The sequence below is a fragment of the Euprymna scolopes genome, chromosome 22 (genome assembly GCF_053919585.1).
Source record: "Euprymna scolopes isolate OS-2025 chromosome 22, ASM5391958v1, whole genome shotgun sequence".
In the NCBI taxonomy this organism is placed as follows: domain Eukaryota; kingdom Metazoa; phylum Mollusca; class Cephalopoda; order Sepiida; family Sepiolidae; genus Euprymna; species Euprymna scolopes.
The window spans coordinates 3248640-3269912 of NC_136503.1; the positions used below are offsets into that span (position 1 = coordinate 3248640).

The following is a 21273-nucleotide window of genomic DNA, read 5'->3' on the forward strand; positions in this document are numbered from 1 at the left end:
TAACAAAAAAAAAAAAAAAAAAAAATGAACTTTTTCATAACATTACGAAAAAAAGCCCTAAAGTCTGCATTAACGAAATCGATATAACTTGAAGAAAAATTAATTTCTTGAACGACGGTAGTGTTGTCATAAGCCCAAGAATTACACTCTTCGTTTTTGAGTATTTGTTCATCACGAACCATCCTCTAACCCTTAATCTAATCAGTGTAGTCTATGTTCGTTCAGCATACAGCAATATATCTAAAAATTACGAAAATTCATAGAGTAGAACAACTGCGATTGTGTTTTAGTGAAAAAAAGGGGGGGCGGACGTACACGAGTGAGGCCCCTATAGCGAAATACGCATCAACTTCGATGTTGTATGCAATTCGTTCGATGGAGAATTCATTATTAAATCCTTTACAACTAAGACAATTTTTTGTTCCTTTTCTCCACGTTAAAAAAACGACCTTGATGTCTAAATTTGTCCACCGGGGAGGCATTGTAAATAGGTACTATACATTTAATGTAACAAAGTTTTAATATTACAAAAGTAACTGAGAAAAGTAATTTCTGATTTAATTACAAAATGCCCTGGATATGTCCCTTCTGATTAATCATAATATGCACTAAAAAAATGTCTCTTCTGATTAATTATAAGATGCCCTGAAAAATGTCCCTTCTATTATTTTAGTAAGGGTGGGGGGGGCGATAATTTGGGAAAATTATGAAAACTGATTGTCAAAATTAGTAACATATTCAAGAATTATGAAAAATGAACAAATGCGAGTTACTTGATTGGTGTGTTTGTAATGAAATAATCAGCCGAGACAATATCTCAAAGTTATTATTTTAGTAAGACGAGGGCAATAATGTTGGTTTGAATTATAAAAGATGATTGTCAAAATTAGTAACATGACCAAGAATTATGAAAAATGATGAAATGTGAGTTAATTGATTGGTGTGTTTGGCATGAAATAATCAGCCAGAATTATATATCAAAGTTATTATTTTAGTAAGAGAAGATAGATAACATAGGTTAAAATTATGAAAAATGATTGTTAAAAATAGTAAGATATCCAAGAATTATGAAAAATGATTAAATGTGAATTAATTAGTGTGTTTGTAATGAAACAATCAGTCCAGAATCACAGTTGTAATTTTAGTACTGTGGGGGGGGGGGCTGTAATGTGGGTTTGAATTATGAAAAATTATTTTCGAAATTAGTAACATATCTAAGAATTATGACATGATGAAATGTGAATTAATTCATTGGTGTGTTTGGCATGAAATAATCAGCTAGAATAATATATCAAAATGTTTATTTTAGTTAGGGGTAGGTAACATGGGTTTAAATTATGAAAAATTATTATCGAAATTAGTAACATATCCAAGAATAATGAAATATGATAAATGTGAGTTATTTGATTGGCGTGTTTGTAATGAAACAATCAGCCCTGACAATATATCAAAGTTATTATTTTAGTAGCGGTGGGGCGCTATAATGTGGGTTTAAATCATGAAAAATTATTGTCGACATTAATAATATATCCAAGAATTATGAAAAATGATGAAATGTGGGTTAATGGATTGATTTGTTTTTAATTAAATAATCAGCCCAGGACATATATTAAAGTTATTAGTTTAGTACGGTTGGGCAATCAGGGGGGTTCATATTATGAAAACTGATTGTCGAAATTAGTAACATATCCAAGAATTATGAAAAGAAATAAATGTGAGTTAATGGATTGGTGTGTTTGTAATAAAATAATCAGCCCAAGCAATATATAAAAGTTATTATTTTAGTAATTTAGTAATAATGTGAGTGAAAATTATGAATGATGATTGCCGAAATTAGTAAAATATCCAAGAATTATGAAAAATGATGAAATGTGAGTCATGAATTTGGCATGAAATAATCAGCCCGGGCAATATATCAACTTTATTATTTTAGTAAAGAGTGGGGCGATAATGTGGGTCAAAATTATGAAAAATGATTGTCGAAATTAGTAACATTTCCAAGAATTATGAAAAATTATAAAATGATTGGTGTATTTGGAATGAAATGAATAGCCCAGATAATATATCAAAGATTTATTTTCGCAAGGGGGTGAGGGCAATAATGTGGGTTTATATTATGAAAAGTGATTGTCGAAATTAGTAACACATCCAAGAATTATGACAAATGATGAAGTGTGAGTTAATTGATTTATGTGCTTGTCATGAAATAATCAGCTCATACAATATATCAAAGTTATAATTTTAGTAAGGGGGCGATACAGTTTTAACAAAAGGGCTAGAATAATATGATGTGTTTTCATTCATGCTGAACATCCACAGAATGCGCAGAAGCAATATATTACATATGAAAGAATCCGCTGTAGAATTTTCTAAAGGTCCCGTTAATTATTATTATTATTATTATTATTATTATTATTATTATTATTATTATGATTATTATTATGTCTGGAACTTTGTGCTTTTCGGATTATTTTGTTATTATATGTTTTTTTGGGGGGAGGGAGGATATTTTTTGGGAACTATGTTTTTTTTTTGGATGGATATTTTTTGTTTGGCCGTGTTTTTTTTTTGGTGGGGGGATAAAAAAGTCTACCGCTATAGACAACAAATATTACACGCCATGATACAAGTAATCTAAAATATTCGTTCCGAGTTATGTCCCCTCTTCACTCTACTTTATAACATCTAAGAAAAATGCAATTTTACCCAATTTTCTGAAAAAAAAACAAAAACTTTTACCTATAAATAACTTTCTATTCGATGGATTTTCGTAATTTTTAGATATATTACTGTTTTCGACATGATCATTAAGTACATGATATTGTTTTTTTGCTTAAAACGACATATTAAAAAAAAATCGATCTGTCGACTCTATCTGAACTAGCACCCATTTATTTAGAGCTAATTTTTGTTTCAATCACGTAAATTATCTAAAGGGAAAATAGGTTTCGACATCACAACCTATTTTTTTGAACTCAGGGTTTTTATTATTTTTTTTGTTATGCCAAATTTTATCATAAACGTGAAATGGCAAAATAAAAATTAGGGAAAATATAGTCTTCATCTAAACAAGTTGTGAAAAAGGCTAGCAAAGGAAAAGCAATAACTCAAGTTTATAAGTGTGTCTTTTTAACTAGAAAATTATTAAGCAAAGTTATCATTCTTAAATTTATCTTAATAAATATAGCAGGCATATTTTCCATCCAATATTAATTTTGTCGTTTCATGTTTTTTTTTTGTTTTTTTTTTTACACAGTGATCACCACTTATCAAGGCCCGGAAGCCACTCAGGGATAAGGGTTATTGCAAGTACATTACGTTAGTGTGGAGATTTGATGAAGTGTTTACTTAAGGGGGCGGTTCATTAGGAATTTGTTAACATTGGACTTGAAGACATCCAAGTTGTAGTCCGGAGGGAAGCAGGCAGACGGAAGAGAGTTCCACAGGCGTGCAGTTCTAAGAAAGAAGCTTTGTTCATGGAATCCGCATTTTGATTTAGGCACAGATATAGAGTGGGAGAAACTTTTCACAGTGGATTCAGCTAGACGGGTGTTTTTCGTGAAAGATTGGCGAGGGGGGACCAGAGATTGGAGTTCAGACGAGCACCTGCCATGGAAATAATGATAAAACAAGGATAGGCTCGCAACGTCTCTTCTGTTGGAGAGAGGTTGCAGGGTAGAGAAAAGGGCATCCCCCACTAAGCCACGAAGTCTATTTTGTACTCTGTCAAGGCAGGATAGGCTGTTTTTAGCAGCTCCTGCCCATATATGACAACAGTATTCCATCCTTGGACGTACTTAGCTTTTATATAGATAGAGAATTGCATCAGTAGTGAGATATCTTCTGGAGCGGTAGAAGGATCCCACCATCTTTCCAGCGACCTTGGCAACAGACTTGATGTATGTGTTCCATTTCAAATCAGGAGTAAAGGTCAAACCCAAAAGCTTGTCAAAACACGGGGACTCACCCAGACGAGAGCCATCCATCACAATTGATGCCAGATGAGGATCAGAGCGTTGATGATGTAAGGACAGGAGTTTGGTTTTGGATGCATTAAAGGTAACCAGCCACATCTTCCCCCACTGAACCATGCGCTCAAGAGAAGAGGAGAGAGAATCAGAGAGAACTTTGTCATTTATAGCCTTTGATGTGTTGCCGTAGATGGTCATGTCATCAGCATAGATGTCTACGAATGATTTAAGTATGTGTTTAGGGAGGTCATTGATGTAGATCAGGAAGAGAGTTGGGCCTAGGATTGACCCCTGAGGGACTCCAGCATTTATATTGCAGACCTCCGATTTTTGTCCATCAACCACTACTCTTATGAGCCTATCGGAGAGAAATGATTTAATGATTGAGAAAACATTTCCAGTTATACCGTAGCTGGAAATCTTGTGAAGTAGACCCTTATGCCATACCTTGTCGAAGGCCTTTTATATGTCAAGAGCAATTGCCCTAGAAAGGAAGCCTTTGTCAAGAGATTCACTAATCCTGTGGGATATAACCATCAGCATATCTGCGGTAGATCTTGCAGAGCGGAAACCATATTGTGTGTCACTAAGAAGGTTATTCCTGCTGAGGTGGTTGACTATTTCTCTATTTAATATGGATTCCAGCAACTTACTCATAACACACAGGAGACTTATTGGTCTGTACTGAGAGGGAGATGACTTATCACCTGAATTCTTAAATACAGGGCAAACTGATGAGGTCTTCCAGGGAGTCGGAAAGCACTTCTCCTTAAGGCAGCGCTTAAATAGTTTCGTAAGTATGGGAGCAAGTTTTGGTTGAAGCTTTTTTAACACTATAATTAGGATGCCATCAGGGCCAGTTGCTTTACTGGAATCAAGGTTCTTGATTAGCTTGGCGATCTCATGCACGGATATTTGTATGTTACCTAGCTTGTTCTGTGTTATAGGAGGAAATATGTGAACTATGAAACATTTTTTTAAATTCAATTTTCACCCCAAACAAGGCACTTTGAAGTAGGGAGCTACTATAGGGGACATAAGTTGCAGGGACGTTATGAAGGGAGATGAGCAGCAAGGTGTCTGTTCACATTGCACTTGAACTACTGCATGTCAGTACAGTTGTGAAAGCAGAATTTGCAAGGGAGTTCCAAAGTCTAGCAGTTCTGGGGAAGAAACTATTGAAGTAGAAGGCTTTCTTGCATCTAGAGATCTCTACTGTGTAGGGGTGGGACAGCTGCTTGTTGGGTTTGTCAGAGGTATTTATGTCGGGGGGTACAAGTGCTTGTAGTTTGTCGGGTATTCACCGTTAAAGTACTTGTAGAACAGGCAAAGGGATGCAACATGTCGTCGATGGGACAGAGGCTGAAGCTTAGATGACAGTTCAGGACGTCTCAGGTTGGCGACTCTCTTTTGAACCCTATCCAGGAGTGAGAGACTAGTAGCAGATGCACCAGCCCAAATATGACAACAATAATCCATACATGGGCGAATGGTGGCCTTATAGAGGTACAGGATATTTTCAGGCGTAAGTAACTTTCTAGCACAGTAGAGATAGCTCACATTCTTTGCAGCGGTCTTTGCAATGCTCTCAATGTATCTATTCCAATTCATGTTCCCTGTGGATGTTAGGCCGAGAAGTTTAAAAGAAGTACTTTCAGGTAATGTGTTTTTGGCCATTGCTTATAGGTGGTAGAGAAGGTTTCTTGTAATTATTAAAGGAAACTAGCTTAGTCTTGGCAGCATTGAATGTGACCATCATTATATCATATTGTTTAGATGTATGACCATCGAGGACAACCTGGATTCTTCTCTTACTTAAATAGGAATATACTTACGTTATGTATTCTTCTAGTGATACCATATGATCTGATTTTCCTGAGAAGACCATTGAGCCGTACCCTGTCAAAAGACTTAGATATATCTAGGGCTACCGCTCTACCCTCTCCTGCTTTCCTTGTTTTCTTAATTTTTCCTTTTTTTTTCTTTTTTACAAAGGAATCACCACTTAGCAAAGCTCAGAAGCCACTTGAGGATAAGGGTAAAAGAGTGTACAGAAGTTGAAAGGGACAATATGATGTTATGAAATTGTTTTTGATGTTATCAAATTGTTTTTAATTTTATTAAATTGTTTTTAATGTTATAAAATTGTTTTTAATGTTATGAAATTGTTTTTAATGTTATCAAATTGTTTTTAATGTTATTAAATTATTTTTAATTTTATTAAATTGTTTTTAATGTTATAAAATTGTTTTTAATGTTATCAAATTGTTTTTAATGTTATAAAATTGTTTTTAATGTTATGAAATTGTTTTTAATGTTATGAAATTGTTTTTAATGTTATCAAATTGTTTTTAATGTTATGAAATTGTTTTTTATTTTATGAAATTGTTTTTAATGTTATAAAATTGTTTTTAATGCTATAAAATTGTTTTTAATGTTATAAAATTGTTTTTAATGTTAAGAAATTGTTTTTAATGTTATCAAATTGTTTTAATGTTATAAAATTGTTTTTAATGCTATAAAATTGTTTTTAATGTTATAAAATTGTTTTTAATGTTATAATATTGTTTTTAATGTTATCAAATTGTTTTTAATGTTATAAAATTGTTTTTTATGTTATGAAATTGTTTTTAATGTTATAACATTGTTTTTTATGTTATGAAATTGTTTTTAATGTTATGAAATTGTTTTTAATGTTATGAAATTGTTTTTAATGTTATAACATTGTTTTTAATGTTATGAAATTGTTTTTAATGTTAAGAAATTGTTTTAATGTTATGAAATTGTTTTTAATGTTATCAAATTGTTTTTAATGTTATAAAATTGTTCTTAATGCTATAAAATTGTTTTTAATGTTATAAAATTGTTTTTAATGTTATGAAATTGTTTTTAATGTTATCAAATTTTTTTTTATGTTATGAAATTGTTTTTAATGTTATGAAATTGTTTTTAATGTTATGAAATTGTTTTTAATGTTATCAAATTGTTTTTTATGTTATGAAATTGTTTTTAATGTTATTAAATTGTTTTAAATGTTATGAAATTGTTTTTAATGTTATAACATTGTTTTTAATGTTATAAAATTGTTTTTAAAGTTATGAAATTGTTTTTAATGTTATGAAATTGTTTTTAATGTTATCAAATTGTTTTTAATGTTATCAAATTGTTTTTAATGCTATAAAATTGTTTTTAATGTTATAAAATTGTTTTTAATGTTATAAAATTGTTTTTAATGTTATGAAATTGTTTTTTATGTTATGAAATTGTTTTTAATGTTATCAAATTGTTTTTAATGTTATAAAATTGTTTTTAATGCTATAAAATTGTTTTTAATGTTATAAAATTGTTTTTAATGTTATAACATTGTTTTTAATGTTATGAAATTGTTTTTAATGTTATGAAATTGTTTTTAATGTTATCAAATTTTTTTTATGTTATGACATTGTTTTTAATGTTATTAAATTGTTTTAAATGTTATGAAATTGTTTTAAATGTTATGAAATTGTTTTTAATGTTATGAAATTGTTTTTAATGTTATAAAATTGTTTTTAATGTTATCAAATTGTTTTTAATGTTATAAAATTGTTTTTAATGTTATAAAATTGTTTTTAATGTTATCAAATTGTTTTTTATGTTATGAAATTGTTTTAAATGTTATGAAATTGTTTTTAATATTATCAAATTGTTTTTAATGTTATCAAATTGTTTTTAATGTTATAAAATTGTTTTTAATGTTATAAAATTGTTTTTAATGTTATTAAATTGTTTTAAATGTCATCAAATTGTTTTTAATATTATTAAATTGTTTTTAATGTTATAAAATTGTTTTTAATGCTCTAAAATTGTTTTTAATGTTATGAAATTGTTTTTAATGTTATAAAATTGTTTTTAATGTTATTAAATTGTTTTTAATGTTATCAAATACTTTTAATATTATCAAACTGTTTATAAGTTACCAATTTTTTTAATGTCATCAAATTGTTTATAATATTATAAAATTGTTTTTATGTAATTATTTTTTTTAATATTATTTAATTGTTTGTAATGTAATCAAATTTTTTTTAATGTTATGAAATCGTTTATAATATTATCAAATTGTTTTTAATGTTATTAAATGGTTTTTGATGTTATGAAATTGTTTTTATATTATTATATTGTTTTTTTATGTTATGAGATTGTTTTTGATGTTATTAAATTGTATTTAATTTTATTACATTGAATTTAATGTTATTAAATTGTTTTTAATGTTATTAAATTGTTTTTAATGTTATCAAATTGTTTTTAATGTTATCAAATTGTTTTTAATTTTATAAAATATAAAAATATATTTGAATCGTGATGATACATTCCCCTCAGATATTTGTTTTTTTTTGGGGGGGGGCAGTATAGCATACATTCATTCTTCATGATTCCATACGCCTGAAATTACCTTCTCCTTTGCGATAGTCACATACAATTTTGTGATTGTCATATACAATTTTGTGTATTAATAACAAATACAGCCATTATCGAGAATTTTCCCCTACTAAATGAAATAGTGGGCCAAGGAGAATATGGAATGTTAATTTTATTTTTCAACGAAAAAACGCAATATGATAATTTTCAAAGCTGATGGCTTATTAGAATCAAATATCAATTCAGTCTAACGTGATAAATCTGATCAACTTTGCTTTTTATATTAGAAGATTATTTTTATTAAAAGTTAAAATGATTGAAATAAGAAATGCTAAATGACCAGTAAATTTTGAATGACTCTCCTAATTACAAGAAGGTGTAGAAGGCACTTACCAAAGAGATAAAAAACCGAAGGCCAACCTCCCAAAACATTATACTTGATTAAAATTCCTGAGATTGGTATGCTTAAGAATGTCCCAAAATGTGAACCTAGAATATAGATATAGAAAATTAGTCATTTTTTTTTTACATTAATGAAAAATAAAAAAAAAATATATACAATAAAAAAAATAAATTTCTTCAAAAAATAGAATTTTGTTTCCGAATGTTTTCATTTAATCTAAATTTTACTTTGTATAATTCAAGAACAATAACTTTTTAATTGATGAGTCATTTCCTTTATTCTGTTTTCACCTTACCATTTCTGGGTGCTCTAAAATGACTTTCAAGATAGTAATCTAACCAGGGAGATTTCCTGATAATACATTAATATTAAATACATTTGAATCCTTCAAATTAAAGAAAAAATTCTCCTCTACTATTTGAATGGTGATGCATGGACCACGGGATCTGCTCTACAAAATATTTTTTATTTCTTTTAATTTTTTTAATTAGTAATAATTTAATCTTTTTAAAAATTTTAGTCACAGATCTGATCTACAAAATAGTTTTTATTTTTTTAATTAGTAACAATTTAATATAATTTTTTCAAATTTTAGTTAAATATCTGCTATACAAAATATATTTTCTTTGAATTTTTTAATTAGTAATAATTTAATCTTTTAAAAAATTTTAGTCACAGATCTGATCTACAAAATAGTTTTTATTTTTTTAATTAGTAACAATTTAATATAATTTTTTCAAATTTTAGTTAAATATCTGCTATACAAAATATATTTTCTTTGAATTTTTTAATTAGTAATAATTTAATTCTTTTTTTTCATTTTTTGATTCAAGATCTGTTATACAAAGCATATTTTATTCTTTTAATTTTTTAATTAGTAATAATTATTTTTTTTCAAATTTTAGTTAAAAATCTGCTTTCCAAAATAAGTTTTTAGTATCTTTTTTTTCAAATTTTAGATAAAGAACTGCTATAAAAATAATTTTTTTTAATTAGTAATAATATTTTTATTCAAAGTTTAGTTAAAAATCTTCTATAAAAACTAATTTTTAACCTTTTCATTTTTATAATTAGTAATAATTTAATCTTTTAAAATTTTAGTTAAATTCTGTGTTATAAAATATTTTTTATTCTTTTAATTTTTATAATTAGTAATAATTTAATCTTTTAAAATTTTAGTTAAATTCTGTGTTATAAAATATTTTTTATTCTTTTAATTTTTATAATTAGTAATAATTTAATTTTTGCATAAAATTTAGTTAAAGATCTGCTTTATGAAATTGTTCCATTCTTTTGATTTTTTCAATTTGTAATAATTTATCTTTTTTTTAAATTTTAGTTAAAGAACTGCGATACAAAATATTTTGTAATTCCTTTAATTTTTGTAATTAGTAATAATTTAACCTTTTTTTAATTTTTAGTAAAAGATTTGTTATATAAAGCATTATTTTATTCTTTTAATTTTTTCAATTAGTAATAAAGTATCTTTTTTTCAAATTTCAGGTAAAGAACTACTATACAAAATATTTTTTTATTTTAAAAAAATAAAAAAATATTTTGTATAGTAGTAATAATTTAGTCTTTTTTTCAAATTTTTGTTACAGATCTGCTAAACACAATATTTTTAATTAAAAAATTTTTTTTTTAATTAGTCATAATTTAATCCTTTTTTTTCAAATTTTACTTAAATATCTGCTTTACCAAATATTTTTTCTTTAAATTTTTTAATTAGTAAGAATTTAATTCTTTTTTCAAATTTTGATTAAGATCTGTTATACAAAATATTTTTTATTTTTTGAATTTTTATAATTAGTAATAATTTAATTTTTTTTTCAAATTTTAGTTAAAATCTGCTTTACGAAATTGTTTCATTCTTATAATTTTTTCAATTAGTAATAATTTAATCTTTTTTTTAATTTTTAGTAAAATATCTGCTGTACAAAATATTTTTTATTCTTTTAATTTTTATAATTAGTAATAATTAATTTTTTTTATCAAATATTTGTTAAAGATCTGCTTTACGAAATTGTTTCATACTTTTAATTTTTTCAATTTGTAATAAAGTATCTTTTTTTTCAAATTTCAGATAAAGGACTGCTATGCAAAATATTTTTAAAAAATTTTAATTAATAATGATTGAATCTTATTTTTTCAACTCTTAGTTAACATCTGCTTTGTAAAACATTTTTTATTTTTTAAAGTTTTTTTAATTAGTATCATTTTTTTCAACTTTTAGTTAAAGATCTGCTCTACAAAATATTTTAATTCTGTTTATTTTTTAACTAGTAAGAATTTAATTTTTTATAATTTTTGTTACATTCTGCACTACAAAATATTTTAATTCTGTTAATTCTTGTAATTAGTAATAATTAAATCTTTGTTTCAAATTTGAGTTAAATATCTGCTATACAAAACATTTTCTTCTTAATTTTTTAATTAGTAATAATTTAATTTTCTCAAATATATAGAATATTTTTATTCTTAATTTTGTAATTAGTAAAAATTAATTTATTTTTCGTAATTTTAGTTAAAGATCTGCTATATAAAATATTTTTTGTTCTTTTAACTTTTTTTATTCGTAATAATTAAATCTGTTTTTTCTAATTTTACTTAAAGATCTGCTCTATAAAATACTTTTTATGATTTTAATTTTTTTTAATTAGTAATAATTTATTATTTTTTTAAATTTTAATTAAAGATCTGCTATGCAAAATATTTTTAATTAAACATTTTTTTTTGAAATAATAAATATTTTTTTTTTAAAGTTCTTTTAAAGATCTGCACTACAAAATATTTTTTAATCCTTTAATTTTTCTAATTAGCAAATATGTAATCTTTTATTTTAATTTTTAGTTAAAGATAGAATATTCTTATCTTTTTTTTTTTTTTTGTAATAATTTTATTTATTTTTAAGCAAACCGATGCTTTAAGGCAATGAACTTTCACAGTTTTATTGCAAATCATGAAGAAACAAAGATTTACATGTATGCTCGCATGCACACATATGTCTTATGCGTTTTTCCCCCAAAGTTATTGTCTGTAAAATATGTATAAATATTCTTTCCGGTTTAAATAATGTCTATACGGTTGTACATATAAAAACTTGGTATCTATTTTCATTACTTTATGTCCTCAAACAATTTCTATTATCTACACGGTTACCTCGCTTTTTTATGAACAGAGTTATCTCCTTTAATGTCCTATTTGATTTGTTAAATTGGTAAGTGTTAGATGGAATAGATTGTAACCCCCAAAAACAACAATTCTTCTTACTTTGTCAGAAATATCACTCCAGGAATATGAGAACTAATGGACCAAATAAAGGAAGAGTTGCTAAAAGTAAACCCAAGATCCACTTTCTACTCTCCTATAATTATAACGTGGGGTTGAGTTAGTAAGAAACCCTTGAGACTCAATCCAGAAACAAATGTCCGATCATATTTTCTCCGTCATTCTTTCTTCCATCTTCATAATTATTCCCCCCCCCTCTTCAATTTGTTTTGACTGAAAAATCGATGAAGAGCCTGAATTCGTTTGTCTGAGTAAACATGCACTTTTTTTCTAGGGCAATTGCTCTTGACATATCAAAGGTCTTTGATGGGGTATCGCATATATAGGTCTACTTCACAAAATCTCCAGCTATCTGCAAATGTCTTCTCAATTATTAAATCATTTCTCTATGATAGATTCATAAGAGTAGTAGTTGATGGGCAGAAATCAGAAGCTCACAGCATTAATGCTGGAGTCCCTCAGAGGTCCATCCAGGGCCCAACTCTTTTCCTGATCTACATCAATGATCTCCCAAATCACATCCTAAGATCATTCATAGACATTTATGCTGACGACACTATCATTTATGGAAACACAGTAGAGGCCGTAAATGACCAAGTTCTCTGATTTTCTCTCCTCTGATCTTGAGCACGTGGTACAATAGGGAAAGGGTGACTGATTACTTTTAATGCATCTAAAACCAAGCTTCTATCTTTAAATCATCAACGCTCTGATCCTCATCTGGCATCAATTGAAATGAATGGCGCTCGTCTTGGGGAGGCTTTATGTTTTGACAATCTTCTGGGACTGATCTTTACTCCTGATCTGAAATGGAACACATGCATCAAATCCGTTGCCAAGGTTGCTGGAAAAATGGTGGGATCCTTCTATCGATCCAGTAGATATTTCACTGCTGATGCAAATCTCTACCTATATAAGTACCAGGTATGTCCAAGGATGGAGTACTGTTGCCACATCTGGACAGGAGTTGCTACAAACAACTTATCCTGTTGAGTTCAAAATAGACTTCGTAGTCTAGTGGGGGATGCCTTTTTTTCTTCCCTGCTACCTCTTTCCCACAGAAGAGACATTGCGAGTTTGTCTCTGGTTCATCATTATTTTCATGGCAAGTGCTTGTCTGAACTCCAATCTATGGCCTCCCCTTGTTTGACTTTCATGAAAAACACTCGATTAGCTGAAACCACTATCAATAATTTCCCCCATTCTTTATCTGTGCCTAAACCTAAACATAGATTCTATGAACAGAGCTTCTTTCTAAGAACTGCTTGTGGAACTCTCTTCTGTTTGCCTGTTTTCCAGCTGACTACAATTTTTTTCATCTTCAAGTCCAATGTAAACAAATTCTTGATGAACCGTCCCTTTAAGTAATCCAATTTACCAAATTTCCACTACTAACGATTACTACGATATTGTCCCATTGACTACTGTACACTCATTAACCTTTATCCCCGAGTTGCCTCGAGGCCTTTATAAGTGGTGACTACTATGTAAACAAAAATATGCGCTTTTCTTTTTACCAAATTGTAAATGATGACCTAAGAATACAAAGCAGCATGTTATTATTAGTTTTTTTTCTGGTAAGTGACTTAAATGTTGGTCACAGGTGAAATTTATTAAGATGAACGATAAAGTCAGGAACTAAAATAATACATGTGTATTCTCACACGAGAACGCTATGCTTGGTGTGGCAAAAATAGACAAAGCTCCTTCTTATCTCCTGTTTGATGCTTTTGAAGAATTCTAAGGGGGCATAACTTATAGTACAACTAATTCGACTTGTAACGACGAGTACATGGTTTGCAGAATTTCTTTGAAGTTAAATTACACTGTCATTTGTTCATTTTCTGCTTTTTGTCTTGTATTTTTGTTTACTTTTTCTGTTGGTGGACTTCTCTGTTACGAAAGTCTATAAAAATGGAAATATACAAAACGTTGCTGTGCTTACCTGCATAAGAGAAGGCAATTAGTTGGCTCCTTTCTAACTTTGGCGCCCATTTACCCCAGAGATTGTGGATGGCTGGTGCTGTCACACCCTGAATTAAAAAAAAAAATACAGTCTTTTTTTTTTAATTCAAACGAAACAAAGAAACAAAAGCAGGAAAGAAAACAAAAGAAACAAACATTTACTACATATTTATTCATTGTTAAGGCTGTTCTTGGCACTTTACAAAGACATTGGCAAAATACACTCCATGGAACCACAAGCAATTCTAAACATTTACAATTTTAGAAAAGTAAAATTCTTTTTGGTCCCCAACAAAAATAGGGTGAACCTGTAAATTCACCCTTGTCCGTTCGTCCGTTCGTCTGTTCGTCCATTCATCCGTTCATCTACTTGCACTTTTCTCAATAACTATGCCTTGGAATTTTTTTAAACTTTGCAAAAACATTAAACATGATATGAGTAAAAAAGTAACAGAACGGATTTTCCGGGAACACTCTGGTTGTCCCCCTAGGGGTGCCTTTCGGGTTAAAATGGCTAAAATTGACACTTGGATTTTTATGAAACTTTCTGAAAAAAGAAAGTTGTAAGTAACTGATTTCTATATAATTTTTGTTTGTCTATACTTCACAATAACTCTTGGGTGTGGCCAAGGGGCTCATTTAGGGCTAATAAAAACACTCCATTTTTGGGACTATTTTACCATATTTGTCAAAAATTTTCTGTGTATGTCTATTTAGCAGTTTTGCATGGTGCTGAATTCAAATTTAAATATGTTAAATCCTTGGAGTCCTTTGGGTCTAAATGGGGGTGGACAAATGATGGACTTAGTCATTTCTTTTTTTGCATGGTGCACAACTCAAATTTACATATGTTAAGGCCTAAAACTGCGCTGTTTGTTCATTTTCACCAGGATTTGACATCCCCTATGGGACTTTTGGGGCTAAATGGGGGTGGGGGCAAATGCTGAACTTAGTCATTTTTTTATGCCTGGTTCACTGTGCACTCACGGGGTGGGAACATGCAAGCTTCATTTGTTTTCTTTTAATTTAAGGGAACCTTTTCTTTTTATGTTTTTTTTTCTTTAATATTCCTCCAAGCCTGAAAAAATACTTGTTTATTTTTTACAAAGATTTTTAGCAAAAGAAAAAAACATGGCAGTCCATCTAAATTAAAATCAATTGTTTCTTGATGTTCTTGTAAATACGATTCTAATTTCATTTTTTGCAAATTCGTTTCATGTTAAAAACAAAAAAATTTAAAGCTTAAATAAAATCGAGTCTATTTTTGGCAAAATTCTTTTAAAGTTTTGCCAAAATTCTCAATTTCATATAATTTTTATGACTGAATATTGTGATTATATCCATTTTATTGTTTATGCGCCAAAATTGCTTGAATGGCAGCAATCTATGATCATGTTTAGTTGTCTGGTGTGACAGATTGGCTGGATGACGTGCTAAAATTGAACAAAGAGAGAATCAGCAGGAGCCAGTTGTCATGCCTTAACTTGTACACAAATAGTAAAACAGAGAACCAAATGTTCACCACGCGACACCGTAATAAAAATTGCTTTGAAATTGTCTCTGTGCTGCATTACCAAAGGTAAAGTAAATAAAAAGTTATCAGTCAGTTAACCTGCTTTTGGTTTGGAGACAGATGAGCCTTGTATGAGTGGCTAAAGTGAAGCTGGAGTTGTACCATCCGCAACTAATTCAACCCTAACTCCTGGATTGACATTGCTTGAGTCCAGCAGTAACAAGAAGTTCAAGACAAATGGAGAAAATGCCGGGATATGCAGAGAAAAATCTTATTATTATTGTTTTTCTTTCTCCTACATTAGTTGCATAACCAAAATGAATCTAATTCATATTTTTCTTTTTCATGGAGGTCGCTCCAGACAAGGCATGAAGCTACTTGATATAATGAGCTAAAAAGAAGTAAAAAATACTCCAATGTCAAAAACTTGCAATTCTTCCCACTTTATCCCAACAGCGCTTCATGTATTGTAAAGACTACAAGACAAAATAAGGGAATCATTATTATATTATTTAATCCATAGCTGGAGGGTTAGGATATTTGAATTCATACCTTTCATCCTAAGCATATTAGTCTCTACTATTATATAAAAGTAACTTTATAATGTGTGTGTGTGCATGTGTGTGTGTGAGTTCCTCATAGGTTCCGAAACAGCTGAGTCTATCTTTTGCAAATTTCACACAAAGCTAATTTATGTGTCTGGTAGTGTTCTTAGATATGTTTTGTACAAACATTCATGGGATAAGTATTAAAAAAAAAATCCGATCTTAAAAATAGCTTTTCTCTCTTATAAATGAAAAGAATAATTATTAAAGAGGAATATTTTAAGTTACACCGGCCAGGGGAGATAATAAAATCATTATCATTATGTTTTTTATTTTTATTTATTTATTTTTTTGTGAATTAATCCACCTGGCAAATTATTCCTCATAATATATAATAATCAAAAGAGGATTGATTTTATAATAATTCATATGCAATCTGCATAAATTAAAATATCATATTTAAGTACGTTATATGACTGGACAATGCCGGGCTGCCAGCTAGTCCAAGCTAGTCCAATATAAGTGTGTGTGTGCGCGCACGTGTATGTGTGTGTTTAACAATTCCTTATCCACAAAACATCAATGATCAACTTACCTCTGCTATTCCTTCCAAAATACGGATAGCGATCAAGGCATTGACGTTCCATCTTGCAGCCAACACAGTAAAAAGAGACGCAATGGCAGTGATCAGAATTCCCAAACCAAAGATAGATTTCGATCCAAATTTCTTGCTTAGAATTCCTCCAGGAATTTGTGATACAGCATAACCATAGAAAAAAGAACCAAGTATAATCCCTTGTGTTTTATGATCCCAGTCGAACTCTCCTGCCTTAAAAACAACAAAAGAAAAAATGTCAGTGTAATTGAGGGGAGGAGGAGAGGAGCTGAGATATACGGATCGAAGATCTAATATTAGTAAAATAGTAATTGGATTTCTTATTAAGGATGGCGCAACTCCAGCGAGGATATTTCATGGTTTTAATAGTTAAACATCTTTAATTTACAAGCTCAAAGTTGATTGGCGCAGACATGCAACTTCACTCCTGGCTTGACCAATCATACGTTATGTCTCAGGTGAGTTGAGCACATGATGAAGTAAATAAAAAGGTTGAACTCAAACTTTTTGCTCTTTTTCTTCTGTATTTGAATCCAGAACTGAAAGCACGCGTGCAACAGTATCCCATTGGGGGCCTGTTGACAGCAAAAAGATGACTAAAATCCATTGCAATTAACACACACACACACACACACACACACACACACACACACACACACACACACAGAACATTGTATTTCTTTCTAATAATATAAAAAGCAATGAACACTGTCTTAAATAACTTTTGATTAAGAAAATATAATTGAGCAAAGAAGTTTTGATATGATGTTTCAGATCCAATTTTCAGATGATCAACAAGAAGTTGAGTTTCCTTGAGAGCGGTTGCAACCAGCGCGGCATCATCTGCAAATAACAAATCCCTGATGATTGTTCTATGAAGGAGCGTTTTTGCTTTGAAATGCTGATGACTGAATATTCCTCCACTTGCTTGTACGGAACTGAAATTTTACTCGTGCATCAGCATCTGAAAACAAAACAGAAAAGAATAGAACAAACAGTAGCAGAGCCATAAAACATTCTTGTTTGGTACCATTGTCTACATTGAACTGTTCAGAAGAGTCCCCACTTAACAGATATTTCAAAGTCCTTGTTTTTACAACGATGAAGGATGGAAGCATCCTTGAAATCTTGAGGAAGTTTTCCTGTCATCTAAATGGATATAAAAAGAGTATGCAATTTTCTAATCAACTTTTGGCCACCAGACTTAAACACTTCCGGTGATATAGCATCGTTACCAGGTGCCTTAACCATTGTGAGATTAATCGATGCATAGAAAAAAGAAACGGAGATGATTATTATTCATTTGGGAATACCAGGTGCTGTATGCGCTCTCCAGTTATCTCAATATTGTTTCTAGTCATCTTGGATTTCTTCTTGCCATTGGAAGCAAGCAGTGCTGATCCAGGAGAAGAGTGGTTAGGAAATGTTCAGTGCATGTTATCCATTATCCTGTAATGAAACACATTATGTGATTTTAAAACACCTCAATGCGATTGACTAGTTGTTTAGTTCATGTGTTACAATCAAGGTCATATAAAACTACTGGGAGGACATCAATTCAGTAAACTTTTACTTAAACAGTTATCAGCATCCTTTTTTGATTTTAGAATGGTGATGTGTTTTTGGAAAGCCACCCAACCTGATTCTATGTTTCAATGTTGTCTCATGATCATATAATATATTTCATTATGGGACATCGCCTAATCAGAAAAAAAAAAAAAATATATCCACCCAAACTACTTCCCTATTTAAAATCAAAAGTGAAACCTTTGAACTTTTTGACCGTGTCAAACCATCAACCACTGGTCTGTCAAACAATCAAACACTGGTCTATCAAAGTTATGCTTCAAGGGTATGTTAGAAGGCAAAAGAGGCAGAGGAAAGCCAAGAAAGTTGAGAGGAAATGTTTTTGATTGGACAACAGTTGGGCGTCCATCAACCAACTTGCCATGGATAGGAAGGAATGACAAAAAATAAGTCACGTGCGTTTGCAATCCGCACCTGTTGATGGTGTCATAATTTTTTATACATTCCTAATAATTTTCAAACCATGTCAGTGGGATACTATCGATGTTCCTCCCTTACAAATGTTAGGAAGCAGGTGAGAAATAGAAAAAGAAATACAACAAAAAAAAAGGAGAAATGAGTTTATCAACAGAACAATGGAGAGGAAGTTGTTCACCAAGGTAGACAAAAGAAAGCTGAGGTTGTGAATAGGAACCAACAAAAGCGGATTTATTTTTAGAGTTTTGGGAGTGTCAGTGGGTTTTGTGGCAATGAGTTTTACGACAGTTGGGGAAATTTGTTTGTGCAATGTTTTATGACGGTGGCCAATTGTTGTATAGGTGATGGACAACACCAGGAGAATATTGGATCCAGGAAAAACCAGATGTAAATCGAATTGCTGTAAATTGGATTGCAGGCGTCAACCCTACATTCCAATCGAAGAATCAAGATCATAAAACAGTGAGAGAAAATATTTTACCCTAACTCTAACCCTATATTCCAATTAAAGAAACAATGAGGGAAATATTTAACTCTGGATTGAAATAAAAAAGTATAATAGAACAAGAACGTCAAAATAAATGAACAGTAATTCCAACCAATGGAATTTTAAATAAAAACAAATACAGAGAGAAGCCAGCTAACACACTTCTGTTGTCATCTGACCATCCACCTCATACCAACCCAACTATCTTTTGTCATACATTGCTGTAAAATAAATAAAACTTTGTGGAGTGTGCATTGTGCTATTGGCAGGCATTTGTTAAAAGTGCGACCATAAATTATATTGACGGCAATATTGCAGAAGACAGATCGTAGCTTGGGAAATTGAGATAAGCTGACAAACTCGACATCGACAGTAACATATGAGGGGTGGGCCAAAACTAATACCTCCTATATATATATATACATATATATATATATATATATATATATATGTATAGGAAAAGTGTATGTATATAGGAAAAATGGCAGTATCACATGAATTGTAATTATATCTGCTACGTCATCATGAAACAAAATGACGAAAAAAATCAAAATTGGTTCAAATACCTGATTACTTGACTGCTGATCGTGTTGCGAATCGATGTCGTTCTCACAAACGGTTTTGTTTGATATAACCTCTGGAATCTCATCAGTAGTGTTCACCATGGCAACAAGGGCGACGCTTAAGTTAGTGCGGAGGGTGTAATCATTGACAAAACCAAAAAAGACTAAGATTGCAACAAGGTGACGGACCCCGATTTTCCCTTGAGAATCTGTAGCATAAAAAAAAAATAAAAAAGCGCATACAAATCTCTTAATACGTATTACAAGAAATGAAAATCAAGTAAAAAACTTTTTATTTATTTTTTAAATCCTTTGTTTATGAATCATGTATGTGTGTGCGTGTGTGTGTATGTATATATATATATATATATATATATATATATATACTAATTCATAAAATATATATGATGATTAAGCTACACTGAATATTCCGCGTTTCATCCATTCTAGGACTCCTCAGGCTTATTAAAAGTATAATAGAACAAGAACGTCAAAATAAATGAACAGTAATTCCAACCAATGGAATCCCAAGCCTGAAGAGTCCTAGAGTGGATGAAACGCGGAATATTCAGTGTAGCTTAATCGCCATATATATTTTATAAATTACTAACTAGCTCTATCTACGTATTGAGCACTTTTGAAGTAAATACTTAAAGTTTACGCATAAATCTATACTTTCGTATATTAATTTTATGTGAGTAAATTAAGTAGTTATATATATATATGTATATATATATACATATATATATATATATATATATATATATATGAACAAATGATTAATAAAACATGTTAAAAGACATCTTGAAAAAGAGTTAAAAACATATTTAATTTTAAAAAAGGAAGCACAAGATAAGTGGATAGTCCTTAATCCGCGGAGTTTCGAAGAAATACTCTCCTTCTCATCAGAGGGCAGGAATTAGCAAAATGCGGGATCGGATTTTGCATATAAAAGTATTTAATGAAACTACAAGTAAGTCACAGATCTTACTTGGTTAAAAAAAAGGGTGAGGTAAGGGGAATAGGAGGAGGACAGACGTGTTTTAAATATTCTCTCCAGTGCTTTTTCTTTTAATGATTTGGAACATTCCATTTGCGATTTTTTCAAACTCAGAAGCTTGTCAAAACATGGAGCCTCGACAAGATGAGAACCATCTATTTCAATTGATACCAGATGGGGATCAGAGCGTTGATGATGTAAAGATAGGAGCTTGGTTTTAGATGCATAACGTAACCAGCCACCTCATCCCCAACTGTACCATGCTCTTAGATCAGAGGAGAGAGAATCAGAGAGAACTTTGTCATTTACGGCCTTTGATGTGTTGCCATAGATGGTCGTGTCATCAGCATAGATGCCAACGATGATTTAAGTATGTGTTTTGGGAGGTCATTAATACAGATCAGGAAGAGCGTTGGGGCCCAGGATAGACCTCTGAGGAACTCCAGCATTAATACTGTGGGCCTCTGATTTTTGCCCATCAACCACTATTCTTATGAGCCTATCAGAGAGAAACGATTTA

At 30.2% G+C, this 21273-nt stretch overlaps 1 protein-coding gene across 1 annotated transcript in view; it reads right to left on the minus strand.

Annotated features, from left to right (window-relative positions):
• Positions 1–21273, minus strand: part of LOC145243804 (sialin-like) — a 93585-nt gene that overhangs the window by 52143 nt on the left and 20169 nt on the right. The window contains exons 3-6 of the mRNA XM_080106835.1: positions 19757–19962; positions 16679–16912; positions 14006–14093; positions 8760–8855 (exon numbers count right to left, since the gene is read on the minus strand). Coding sequence (XP_079962961.1) covers positions 8760–8855; positions 14006–14093; positions 16679–16912; positions 19757–19962 — 624 coding nt within the window. The remainder of the gene's footprint in view (positions 1–8759; positions 8856–14005; positions 14094–16678; positions 16913–19756; positions 19963–21273) is intronic.